The 13,597-nt window shown below is 37.6% G+C and overlaps 3 protein-coding genes across 10 annotated transcripts; all 3 read left to right on the forward strand.

Moving 5' to 3' along the window:
• The first annotated feature begins 1,004 nt into the window (after positions 1-1,004).
• On the forward strand, positions 1,005-6,231 carry LOC116198946 (putative laccase-1). Of its 5 annotated transcripts, none has more exons than XM_031529222.1 (4): positions 1,005-1,314; positions 4,358-4,917; positions 5,244-5,603; positions 5,839-6,231. In XM_031529222.1, exons 2-4 carry the CDS (start codon positions 4,475-4,477, stop codon positions 5,921-5,923), a joined length of 888 nt encoding a protein of 295 aa, XP_031385082.1. In that variant the 5' UTR covers positions 1,005-1,314; positions 4,358-4,474; the 3' UTR covers positions 5,924-6,231. The 5 variants fall into 5 exon arrangements, 3 of the variants coding, with proteins under 3 accessions (XP_031385082.1, XP_031385084.1, XP_031385083.1); XM_031529224.1 differs by having other exon boundaries at positions 1,006-1,314; positions 5,802-6,231; XM_031529223.1 differs by having other exon boundaries at positions 1,009-1,314; positions 5,816-6,231.
• Positions 6,232-7,359: 1,128 nt separating this feature from the next.
• Positions 7,360-9,337, forward strand: LOC116200250 (peroxidase 64-like). The gene is made up of 4 exons (XM_031531068.1): positions 7,360-7,628; positions 7,765-7,953; positions 8,197-8,359; positions 8,725-9,337. Exons 1-4 carry the CDS (start codon positions 7,428-7,430, stop codon positions 9,117-9,119), a joined length of 948 nt encoding a protein of 315 aa, XP_031386928.1. The 5' UTR covers positions 7,360-7,427; the 3' UTR covers positions 9,120-9,337.
• Positions 9,338-9,478: 141 nt separating this feature from the next.
• LOC116200249 (pentatricopeptide repeat-containing protein At4g01400, mitochondrial) lies at positions 9,479-13,171 on the forward strand. Of its 4 annotated transcripts, none has more exons than XM_031531064.1 (3): positions 9,479-11,646; positions 12,247-12,352; positions 12,584-13,164. In XM_031531064.1, exon 1 carries the CDS (start codon positions 10,095-10,097, stop codon positions 11,547-11,549), a length of 1,455 nt encoding a protein of 484 aa, XP_031386924.1. In that variant the 5' UTR covers positions 9,479-10,094; the 3' UTR covers positions 11,550-11,646; positions 12,247-12,352; positions 12,584-13,164. The 4 variants fall into 4 exon arrangements, with proteins under 4 accessions (XP_031386924.1, XP_031386927.1, XP_031386926.1 ...); XM_031531067.1 differs by having other exon boundaries at positions 12,662-13,164; XM_031531066.1 differs by having other exon boundaries at positions 9,487-11,646; positions 12,252-12,352; positions 12,662-13,171.
• Positions 13,172-13,597: the final 426 nt, after the last annotated feature.

The following is a 13,597-nucleotide window of genomic DNA, read 5'->3' on the forward strand; positions in this document are numbered from 1 at the left end:
AAGATCACGCTAGAAAAGTGGGAGAAGAGAAGCAGGAGAGAAATTCCTTCTTCTTCTTCTTCTTCTTTTTTGATAATTACGAGAGCAAAATTAGGGTAGGCGCACGAATAGAAAAGTGCAATTAATTAATAGTTATGAAATTTATCACTATAGTCTTAATTTAGAATTAATTACTTAAGAAAAAAATTCATACTAAACTTAATAAAACGTGAAAAAATTGAATTTTTCTAGATAATTAACCCTTTAATTTAGGGTAAATTACACAAAAAAAAATTAATTTTGTAAAATGTCTCAGTTCTGTCCTAAATTTTGTTTTGTAACAAAAAAATCACATGTTTTGATTATCGTCTCAGATTTGATGGTAACGTTGCCATTCCATTAAGTTTACCGCCTATTTACCTATGTGAACTTCACGAGACCCACAAAATTTACACATCATTTGATCATTTTCTCATTTCTTTACAAAAATAAACTAAATTTTCAGAAAAGTTTCAGTTTTGTTCCAAATTTGATTTGTAATTTAAAAAATACATATTTTAAAAATTTCTCAGAAATGGTCAATGAGAGGAGATACTAGCCGGGGCCGACTTTAAAGCAAAAACATATGATTTTTTTCATTACATATTATATTTATGATGAAATTGAGACTTTTTTGAAAATTTAAAATTTTTTATTTAACCTATCTTATTTGTTTATTAATTTATGTCTGAAGTTAACAGTCCACGTATGCAAAATTGACTAAATTTATAACGGATGTCATTTTTGAGACAATTTAAAAAACTTATAGTTTTTTTGTTACAAAATAAAATTTAGATTTTTTTGGGTAATTTTTCTAGATAATTAACCCTTTAATTTATTTGCTTAATTAATTGAAGTACATGCAGCGTGGGCGATTTCAAAAACATAAAGTGTAAGAGTGAGGTGAAAAAGGATTCTCCGGTTTTATAATAATAAAGATAGAGATTCCTAATCAATCGGCTTTACATGAGTCACGGGCACTTACTAGAAAACGTTATGGAGTCAATGGCTGCCAAGAAGTCCATTTGCTTTTGGCCAACCAACTTTCTTAACAACTTGCAGCACTCGATCTTATGGATCGGTGATTTTTAGACTTGGTGTTTTCAATGGTCTCTTTAATTAGGCTGGTGAGTAAGCAAATAAATTAGCCCATGCATGTCTAGCTGCATATCGGCTACCCCATATTTTTCATAGATCGATGTCATCAGACCCTGGGACGGACAGCGCTTGGAGAAGGCCGAGGCAGGCAGCCGGCTCCCTCAACTGCAACAGTTAGAAGTCCTCCCTGTCGATCCCGTAAGTAAGTCTGTCCTCACTTTTAAAATCGCATAAATTAAAATTCACTGATTAAAGATATGTATATGTATATATATATTTAACTAGAGGTTAAGCCCAAGGGGTTCAGCCTAGTGATTAATGTGCACCCAAGTTTGCACCGAGACTCGGCTTCGAATCCTCTTGAGACCACCGGAGCGCCTTTGGCGTAATTACCTGCTCCGTGCGCCGCCGGGGGTTCACGAAGCCCCGGGAATTAGTCGAGCGAAGCCCAAACACCTCGAATTAGCAAAAAAAAAGCAAAAAAAAAAAAAACTAGAGGTTCCAGGCTTCGCCCTTAATAGGAGAAGGCTTCGCTAAATCCTTCTAGCTAATTATCCTCATAAAAATCTTTATAGCCACTAATAGTGACATCGATTGTAATTTAATCAACATTGAATAGTTATTTTATTATTATATGTTATTTAGTATTTTTGTTAAAAGTATTAGTCACGTTTTGAGGCAAATCGGGAGATCTTTCTGCGAACTCATGAGGCATTTTGACACTTCTGAAACTTAGGGAACCATTTTCAAGACCAACTAGTTAGGAGTCCCGCGCAATGCTGCAGATAAAAATTATGTCATAATTTTAGCTTATTTCTTTACATTCATTAATTTTTATTAATTTATATGATCTAATTCTTTTGAAGATACAGTTAAATTTAAAAAAATTACATTATTTTGATTAAAAAAGAATACTAACTAAAATAGTATATATGGGGGTATGAATGAAGGTGGAAATGTTAAGAAAAAAGTTGATAATATTACAATTAAGTCAAAAGTATAAATATAGTCGACACTAAAATTATTATAATGCAAGATATTTAGAAAATAAATTGGATATACTCTTTCGGAAATTATTTTTGAGAGATCAAAATGGAAGAGCCACAAAAAATAATGAAGAGTATTAACTTAAAAGGATAAAAAAAATTACCAAATGGATTCGTCTGGAAAATTATATAAAAACCATTGAGATTTACTTTTATTTGTTAGACTTGCAAGGTTAGTCTAATGATTTCAAGAGTTTTTTGATAGATGATATACTGTTTCAAAATAAATAGATATATATTAGTTAGTTGGAAGTATTTCAAAAAAATCCTTTTACAATGATGTAAAATATATGCATTAAAATAATTATAATTTAACTTGTTTACAGCATAATAGCCCATTCTATTTTAAAATTAACTTTCAAGAAGATGTGCTAGGAAGGGGATGAGAAAAACATAGGAGAATTGTAATAAAACATATTAGAAAGAATCAGAGGGATATAAAAATGAAAGTTTATTTAAGTTTATAGAGATTTTTGAAATATAAAAGAGTTGGAAAAAAAAAATTAAGGTGGACATGTGTCCATAAGAAGTTCATATAGGCCTCTTTTATTTTATCACTATAAAATTTGTGGAAAAAAATAATAAAAATAAAATGAAAAATTTAAAGAAAATCCTTCAATAATGATGCAATATGTACATATACATTGAAATAATTATAATTTAATTTATTTACAACATAAATAGCCATTATATTTTAAAATTAACTTTCAAGAAGATGTGCTTGGATGGGGAGGAGAAAAATATATGAGAATTGTAATAAAACATATTAGAAAGAATTAGAGGGATAAATGTGAAAGCTTATTTAAGTTTATAGAGATTTTTTAAATTAGGAATTTTTTTTTCTTTTTAAAGAAGAACATGGACATGTGTCCTTAATAAGTTCATATGGACCACTTTTATTTTATCACTATGAAATTTGTGGCAAAAAATAAAAGCAAAATAAAAAGGAGAAATTATGAAAGTGTCACATGAAAGTGTCACATGGCCTCATGTACAAGAGATTTATTTTAAAAATAAAAATGGAAAAATTATGAAAGTGCCACATGACCTCATGTACAAGAGATTTAGTTTATTAAGAGATCCTCAAAAATAGTAGGAACTACGATTGGCAAAATTGACCCTTAATTATTGTTAACGCATAATTTAGAACTTTATTATTAAATTATATACGACAATTTATCACGCCGCCGCAAATTTATTTGATACACCCATACGGACTTGATTTGATAGGCACGGGCTAAAGCAACCTGCAAATCCATGGTCAGATGGACCGGAATACATCAATCAATGTCTAGTCTAGCCAGCTGTAAATTTCACTTATGAGATCATTTCTTTCAATGAGGTAGGGACCTTAAGGTGGTCACATGCCTATAATGATTGGACTCGAGCAACAGTTTATGAAGCGGTAATCATATCACCTAAAGAAGGAACCCTAACCCCTTATCCCGAACCTGATGGAGAAGAAGTAATTGTGCTCAGTACGAGGGACTCTAATTTGTTCTATCCCTTCCCATACGTTGACAAAATGTCCCCTTTTACAGAATTTAAAAAATTTACTGTGAAAAAGATATAATACAGTATCGCATGTCTTTATTTAATAAATAAGATATTTTGAATTCGATTTATGTCGTGGGACTGCTAGTTCTGATCTTTTATTAAATATTAAGATTGATATTTTATTGTATTAATTCTATGAATGTTAGCAAATAATGGAATAAAAAAATATCGCATTTTATTTTTTTCCGGTTAAAAAAAATATCTTGCAGGTTTGCTGCTTGGTACTGAGGGGATTTGATGGGAAAGAAAATATTGAATGAGTAATTTACAATTATTTGGTTACGTAAAATTTCACATTAGAATGATACGTGTACAATAAAAAAGAGAGAGTTATATAGTGTGATATCTATCATTCATGAGTAGAGTTTTTTACAACTAAGTGATTATGTATTACTCATATAATATTTTCTCTAATTGCTGGACCGTTTTGCTCCATTCAAAGTGGTTACGGGACGAACCGCGAACTTGGAGATTTTTCTAATTGCTCAAGTTGGTATGGTATATTTCATGATCAGATATGTGTTCAGAAATCATGTTAATTAATCGATTATGGGAAGATATATATCCGATCACAACCTATTTGACAGCTTTAAATTTTATATTACTGAAACGATGTATCGTTGGTCGGTCGCATTTAGAAAGACATATCTTCTTCGCATAGTCAATGCGGACTTCTTCTTTGCTGTTGCCGAGCATACCTCACAGTTGTTGGAACGGATGGAGCCTACGTAAAGCCCATAGTGACGGACTATATCATGATAAATCCCGTGCAGACCACGGACGTGCTCCTCATGGCAGACCTCCCTCTCGGGCATTACTACATGGCTGCTCGGCAGTATTTGACTGAGCCTACAGCCAACATGGGATTCAACCACAGCAATGCCACGGCATCCTGCAATACAGCGAGGACTACAACTTCATGTCCCGTCCAATCTTCCCGCACTTTCAGCTTCCTATGTATGGATATGAAAGCTGGGAAGAATTTTTACGAATCTCAGATTAGAAGCCTGGCGAATGAGGATTACCCCATAAATGTCCCGCTGGACATAACCACAAGGATGTACATAACAGTCTCTATGAATGTGCTCTGCCGAAATAACACATCTTGCAGTCCTGACGTTGGGAACATGCTCGCCACAAGCATGAACAATATCAGCTGGAACAATCTGCAGGTTGACGTACTCGAAGCCTACTACAGGTCCTCTATCTAAATCATTTTGCTCTTCTTCGCAGGAAAAATGGTAATATCTTGGACTATACAAGCATATATATAAATCTGAACAGTTATTTTGCTCCTCTGCATGAAACGTGACCTCTGCTATGTCGAATTAAACCAATGATCTGTACAAACATGATCATATATATATATATATATATATATAAGCAAGGGGAAATGCCTGTTCCACTGATTCAGAGGATATCGATGCCGACTCCCCGAAATAAATAGCCCCTCTGGAAATATAATAATATAAGATATATTCCGTAGAATCCACAGTTCTAAAGTCGGTATTTGATCTTATGCAGAAACTTGAGTGGATTTTACACGACAGATTTTTCGGATTGGCCAAAGACTACATATGATTTTACTGCAGAAAATTATGACGAGAATGCAGTTATTACAGATCAAGGGACAAAGGTAAAGGTTTTGAATTATAACGAGTCTGTGGAGATAGTGTTCCAAGGCACCAGTGTGATGGGTGGCTCTGTGAATCACCCGATGCATCTGCACGGGCATAGCTTCTATGTAGCTGGAATTGGTTATGGGAATTTCAACAATGAAACGGATCCAATATCATATAATCCGATTGATCCTCCCAAAAGTGAACACGTTTGGATTCCCAAGAAACAGTTGGCTCGCCATCAGATTCTTTGCGAACAATCCTGGTAAGGTTTCGGTTTATATCTACTCTTATTATTTTCCCATACAAAATAACTTGCACAGAATTGCCAACCTTTTCACTATAGTCCGGAGATTCATATGTGCCCTCCAAGCTGATGGCCACAATATGTGAAGCACAACAAGTGAATCTTCTGTTTCCATCCCACCAGTTTACGTACTGCTACGTACATAACATCTTTTAGACATAAATTTGCAGTGAATGCATCCGGATTTGAGCAGGTGTGTGGTTCTGACTCTGTCACTTGGATCGACATATGACCCGGGGCATGGACACCGCGTTTATTGTGAGGGATGGAGGCACTGAGGAAACGAATCTCCGCCCGCCTCCTCCGAACATGCCACGCTGTACCGGTATGGCAGACAGGTCAATCAAAAGATTGAATGATGTCAACGAAGGTTCAGCTCAACTCTAATTTTATTGTGTCGTCCCAAATAGTATATAGCATTGTGTCTAATAAGCGTATGCAAGCAAGTACATATATGTACGGGGAAACCTGGGTAATTAAGGGGGGTATCGAGTTCAAAATTGAGCATATGCTTGTTTCCCTTAAGTAAGATTTTGGGTTCGAATTTTGTGAATGAAAAAAATTCATACTGGAAGAGCTTTATCCCCTTGAGCCGTCTCGACTCGAACTGGATTAGTTGAGGCCCGATGAACTTCTGGATACCCCAGTATACACCGAAAAAAATATGTGATTATCCTTGTTGAAAAGCCAATTCTTCGACGTGGAATCAGTATTTGCTGGTATTGTGGATTACCTTGTACTATGTGAATAACAATTCTCTTACATGAAACGATAATACGTACCTACATAAATAAGAACGGTGTGCATTCTTGATTCTATATTGATTATTCTAGCAAATGAAAGATAAGTACAGCTAGAAATCTTTCTCTTTTTCTTTTCTGGGTTTTTTTTTAGGTGAAAGAATCGATCGTCAGTGGGGGCAGGCCCAAACACATGGTGTTATTATTGCAATGACTTGCACGCGGTTGCATCTTATCTTATGAATAAAAACTGGTGCATGTTGAAAAAAGAAGTGTGGTTGTATATGTTTTCGCTTAGTAATTTAAAAGTTTTAGATAATCAACTATTTATCTTGGTCGAGACATGGATGGTTGATGAAACAAACAGCCACTGCTCCCAAAAACAAATGAGAAATTTGTTAACAGTTCGCCTATTTACCGACAATATAAAAGCCTCTCCCTACCTCCATCATGTCATACATAATAATCTGGTTGACGTTTAAGTCCTAACAGTCTCCTCCAGCCACTTTCCCCGCTTTTGTAGGCACAAAACACGCCATGTTCTTTTTTCGAGTCACGGAGGAATCTCATAATAAGCTTAAAAAGAGAGATAGGAGCAGAGAAATAAAATAATAAGAAGAATTTCGCTGACGGAAATTGAATTTAAAATCTTTTGATCTCATCAGCGATACCGCTCCTAATTTTTTATCGCGTTCTTTTTTAAAATTTATTATATGTATATTTGGATGTATAATCTCATGAATATCAAATTCAAGGAAGTAGGCTAACACAAACTATGGAGACATGTCTCTAATATTAGACAAAATAACAGAATAAAAATTTGCTTTGTTGAATTAAGATTGCTTCAAAATTACCTCTCCATCATTACGTTTAACAAACCACCTTTTGGGCGGGCCACGGGTAGTCTACTAATTCTAAGTCCAGAATTTTCTTCCTCCTATATATATAATTGTTTACTCCTTTTCAGCTTCCATATCCTTAATACTAGACGTTGATTATACTAGCTTTTGAAAAAAAAAAAAAAGGAGAAATCTCAATCAGCATGGCAATTACCATAGCATTATTTCTCATTTCACTTCTCACACTCTCTCCACTTAGCAGTTCATTGAGCTTGAACTACTACCAGAAAACCTGCCCTGATGCCGAAATTATCATCGCGGGCACAGTCAAGAACGCGGCTGGGAAGGAAAAAACTGTGCCAGCTGCTCTACTTCGGATGCATTTCCACGATTGCTTTATTCGGGTGAGTACACACAGCATATATATATAACCTAGACGTGTGCATTCTCTATTATAATTACTACTCATACGGTTCGTCAATTATAGGTTATATATTGATCAGTGACCTGATAATTAACTTCACTTTTGACTCGATGAAGGGATGTGATGGCTCTGTGCTCCTGAACTCCAAAGGGGACAACAAGGCGGAAAAGGACGCGCCGCCCAATGGCTCGTTGCACGCATTTTATGTGATCGACGACGCCAAGAAGGCGCTCGAACAGCATTGCCCAGGAGTGGTCTCTTGCGCCGATATCTTGGCCCTGGCTGCCCGAGATGCTGTTGTGCTGGTATATTAAGCTCATGGTCATGGCAACAAGCATTTTTTACATTGAAATGGAATGTGATTTCTAGAAATTGATCTTCAGTAAACTTAATTACACTTATAAACATCATTAGCAGCTGCCCGGCTGAGTCAATGATCACTACCCAAAAATGTAACTTTTGAGAACTAGAAATGGCTTGTAAGAAAATTAATTGTTGATATGATTTTCCGACGTCGAGATGAAAAACTTGTGATTGACAACGTACAGGTAGGAGGGCCGACTTGGGAGGTACCAAAGGGAAGAAAAGATGGAAGAACATCAAAAGCAAGTGAGACAGCTCAGTTGCCTACTCCATCCTTCAACTTATCTCAACTTCGGCAGAGCTTCTCCCAGAGGGGTCTCTCCATGGACGACTTGGTCGCTCTCTTGGGTAATAACTCAGAATCTTCAAGCAAAACTAAGCATTTATACCTCGATGATCAATTATGATTTTACGTGTTACCTAAAAATCAGTTGGCTGAAAAACTGATTCCTAGAAATACTTATCACTAACTTGTTGCTAGAAATGTATTTACGTACATTAAAAAGGGGAAAAAAAAAAGTTTCTCTTGTGATTGAGGCAACAAGTTTGTTTACCTCAACAGAGAGTTGAACTCGGTGTTCAAGAGAAGTTTTTGTTTGGAAAGCTCACTAAATGAGAAAATCAATATAGTAGTATGCAGATTCTCTCATTAGTATCTACCGCTAAGCAGAAAAGCCTGTCACTGATGATATTATTCTTCGACTCCACTCTAGGAGGCCACACTCTTGGGTTCTCCCACTGCTCCTCATTCGAGAACAGGCTCCGCAACTTCAACTCCACCCACGACATCGACCCATCAATGCACCCTTTCTTCGCAGCAAGCTTAAGAAGCATGTGCCCAGTCAAGGGGAGGCCGAAGAATGCAGGCGCCCCAATGGATCCGTCTTCCACGACGTTTGACAACACGTACTACAAGCTGATCCTCCAAGGCAAAGGACTCTTCTCGTCGGACCAAGCGCTTCTCGCCAACCCTAAGACTAAGGGCTTGGTTACCAAGTTCGCAAGCTCTCACGAGGCTTTCGTGGACGCATTTGCCAAGTCTATTATCAAGATGAGCAGCATCACGGGTGGACAGGAGGTCCGGAAGGATTGCAGGGTAGTGAACTGATTAATAAAGGTTATAGCTAGTGCTTATTATATGTTCGTTATCACATCTGCTGTCTATATAACATCTTGAGATGATGTTCTATCGAGAGTCAGTAGGTGTAATGCATAGGAAAGGTGAAGAAAGGGCCACTAAGTGGACCTAACCTTCGCCGCTTCCCTGTAATTTCAATTCATCCTAGAAGAAGTATCGTTTTATTAATCATACTATTTTTAGTGTCATCCACAAAAGTATCGTTTTATCGTACAATTAAACTAATTATCATCGACATATTAGCTGAAACTAATTCATATTCGAGCGTCATCTTGTCATGATCACGAAATGCTTCCAGTGAGTTTTAAACTTTTGGGCTGCCACATGAAATATATTATTTAATGGGCCTATTAATTCTTTTTAGGCCCACCTTGCAGAATTTTCGAGGCCCAGCCCAACCCTTCATCCACCTGCTTTTCGTCTCTGCCGATTGAAGTTCCCCCTTCCTACCGCCTGAGCCATCATTGCTTCAAAGTTCCAAAGCTTTCCGTCTTCTCTCACTCTCGTCTACCTCCGGCCATCTGCAACTGAAGCTTCTTCCGCTTCGGCAGCAGTCCCTGTTCACTTCCCACCTGAAGTCAAAGAGGTGACAGTCTTTAATTCGTATGTTTATAATTCTCGAGCCTCTTCTTGCTGGAGCAATTGGCGAGTGGGTTGATTGATTGATTTCCGATTAGCTGTCCCTCCCAAGCAGGAGAAAAGCTTGAATTTTTCAGCTGGGGACAGATTTGTATCCCCGATGGGTCTAGACGAATAGGCCTTCTGGGCTCGAGGGATTGTAAGGACCTCCCATATCTCAACTGCCTCCATTGTCTATATAGTTGGGTTTGATGCAAATCTGAGTTGTGGCAAATGCTAAAGCTTACTGGGTCATAGAGTATGGAGTGAAAGGTGGTATCCTGGTTGAGGGATTTCGATTGCATTTTGGCTGCTCATTGAGGAAAGATGATGTATTTTGTGCCGAGGCACTTAAAGCTGCTGTTATCAAGCAAAGAAATGGCTCGTCGATCACTTGTTCGTTTTTCTGGAATTTCGATAGTGACCTCTAGTTCCTTAATGTATTCACAGAAGTCTCTGCTGTGGTTCTATTCTTCAAAACCGAACCATCATGAGTATCAGCAGGGAAACCGTGATCAAGATTTGTATAGCTTGAGCTTGTCAATAGGGTCCCCAGCTCGGGTCCAAAAGCTTATAGCTTCTCAATCAGACCCTCTCCTTGCAAAAGAGATCTTTGACATTGCGTCCCGTGTGGCAAACTTCCGTGTCTCATACTCGTCCTACCACATTCTCATTATCAAACTTGCCCGGTCAAAGCACTTCTCCCTCGTTGAAGATCTTCTTGTCCGCCTGAAATCAGAACCGTATGCTGTTTCCACTTCGCTCTTCTCCGGCCTCATCAAGGTCTATGAGGAAGCTGACATGCCCGAGAAAGCCCTCAAGACCTTCTACACGATGCTTGAATTCAAATGTCAGCCCCTGCCCAAACACTTGAACCGCATCCTTGAAGTACTTGTTTCTCATAGGAACTATGTCCGTCCAGCATTCGATCTTTTCAAGAATGCTCACAGACACAGAGTCTCGCCCAACACTACATCTTACAACATCCTGATGCGAGCTTTCTGTTTGAATGATAATCTTAGTATCGCTTACTCGTTGTTCAACCAGATGTTCAAAAGGGATGTTCTCCCAGACATAGAATCGTATAGGATTCTGATGCAGGGACTGTGCAGGAAGAGTCAGGTGAATCGGGCAGTTGACCTGTTGGAAGATATGTTGAATAAGGGCTTTGTTCCAGATGCCCTGAGCTATACCACTCTATTGAATGCTTTGTGCAGGAAAAATAAGCTAAGAGAGGCATATAAGCTTCTTTGTAGGATGAAAGTTAAGGGTTGTAATCCCGATATCCTTCATTATAATACTGTTATACTTGGGTTCTGTAGGGAAGGTTGTGCAGCTGATGCTTGTAAGATTCTTATGGACATGCCTTCAAATGGGTGCTTGCCCAATTTGGTTTCTTACCGCACTTTGGTGGGCGGGTTGTGTGATCAGGGATTGTTTGATGATGCGAAGAATTATATACAGGAAATGATATCGAAGGGCTTTTCTCCACACTTCTCGATCTCCCATGCCTTAATAAATGGCTTCTGCAATGTTGGGAAGATCAAGGAAGCGTGTGAAGTTGTAGAGCAGCTGCTGGAGCATGGGGACGCTCCGCACTTGGACTCCTGGGCAGTTGTTTTGCCTATGATATGTGAGGAGAATGATAAGTCAAGGATAGAGAGTTCGTTCAAAGAGATTCTGCGGGTGGAGATAACCCCTAATACGAGGTTAATCCATGCAGCTGCTGGCTTGGAGGAGTACGTGATTAGGAAGGCCGAAGCTAAATCAAGGAGACCTTGACTGTTCTTCATAATTGATTGATTACTGTGGTAGTTTGATCAGGTGGAAGTTTCTTATCAAGGTGGTTTTGTCCTTCCAACAAAGCCTCGTCTGGATGGTAAGATCGCCTTCCATTATTTCGGCCTCTGTGTTCACTTAATCATGCCTTTTTACATTTTCAAATCATTCTTGTATTTTGATGCTATTGATCTCCAAAGTGGCCAAATTGTGCACTGTAGCTGAGGCTTCTCAGATGAGACTACTCAATTTTTCACCCATATGACACTTGTGTGAGAAACTATTGCCCATTGTATAAGTTCCCGAATGATTGCCCTCGTTCTGTATTTGCGTTCATTTGTTCTTGTGATGACAGCAATTTAATTTACTTAACATGAACAAACCAATGATTCAAGAACTTGATACAACTTAAGTTGGATAGAAAAATGAGGAACTATGTTTGAGGAAGATAAAAGGGTTATACAAGCAACATGTAGCTTTCTGGCTCAGGGCAAAAGAAAAATATCCTTCTGCAGCTGACAAATTCAACATTGAGTGAATTGTGGCACCCATGTTTTTCCGTTCTTTCTGTTTACTTATTTTCTGCCATTTGACTGCTAATTTTACCACATTTGGAGATGCATGAGGGATTAGCCTGACCCGATTAAAAGCATCATAAATTTTCTAGTTTCCCTTCTGATTTCCATTGACATTGTTTAAGTGTAGGGTTGCTCTTTCTGAAGAAGAATCACAATCACAAGTGTGTCACCAGGCTTTCCTCTTACAATTACCAGCTACATTGAAGCTTCGATGAAACCATAGCAGGGGTTTGTATCTATATTTATTAACTTTTTTTTTAATGCCTAACGCAATAAATTCTTTGTTCTGTTGTACTTGTTTCATCTGATGGGGATTTTTAATTCTCCAAACTTTCAATTGATGGAGAGTTCAAAACACCAAGTATTTGTCTGTCTTCGCCACTTAAATTACTAATTTGTAGTTTCAAGCCAATTGCTTGAATCCGAACTGAGAATTTGCATTTATCATGTTTATGGCAGATACTTTTCAGGAAGAGATCAGCATCAATTTTTTTAAGACCATGAAAGATTTATTGCTTGATTTTCTTCTGCACAAAGGTCGAGGATGAGTGAGTCATGAAGGGTGCGCTGCGACTTTGGGAACAACATTCACCGGCCTTAGGTGTTCTACACAACATTGCTCAAATATGGATTGAAAGGGTTGACGTTGTATCTGGTGACACCGACACACTGTCACTATCAAGTTCGACTTGCAGCAATCAGCAATCAGCAATCTTGGTTTACCAGCTCTGGAGAGATCTTTTGCAACACGCTCCATAGGAGGAACTTCCTCTTGAAATGGCGCATGCTGTGTAGCCATCGAGTCTGGTGTTCGGGTGCTACTTCTGCGCCATTTGGATGGTTTGAATCCGATTTCATCGATAAACAGGTTGTAAAGATAGTGCAGGTCTCCCTACCTCTTGAATTATGTGGGCATCTTGACCCTAATTAGTATGGAAATTCTCTGAGTTTTCTTACTGACTGATTGAATAACTGTATTGAAGCAAGATGGGACCTTTTTGGTCGATCTATTTTAGGTTCAGTAATGTGGTTAATTAGTATTGCACTTGCTTACATGTAAATTTGATTGCCCATAGTTCAAGGCCGTTTCCTTCGCGCTTGGTTGTGCTTCGCGGAAGCCAACCTTACAGCTTGCTTGTCGATTGAGGCTTAGCTTCGATCGCGATTGCTATCGACTTATGGAAAACTTTTTGATATAACCTATTATCAGTGCAACAGATCTTGAGATTATGATTGCTTACAAAAGCAAGTAATACTCAACAATTATCGATGCAACAAGAAGTTCTTTTTCTTTTTATTTCCAGCAAAAAAAAAAGTTCTTTTTTTTTATTGAAGAAAAATCTTTCATGGTAAATGAAATATTAAGAATTATACTATAACCACAAAAATTTTAAAATTATAATACGATATCTAATTGTATTCTTTAAGAACAAATAAACTATCAAATAAATATAATATATGAAAATAAACACA

Source organism: Punica granatum, chromosome 3 (assembly GCF_007655135.1).
Source record: "Punica granatum isolate Tunisia-2019 chromosome 3, ASM765513v2, whole genome shotgun sequence".
NCBI lineage: Eukaryota > Viridiplantae > Streptophyta > Magnoliopsida > Myrtales > Lythraceae > Punica > Punica granatum.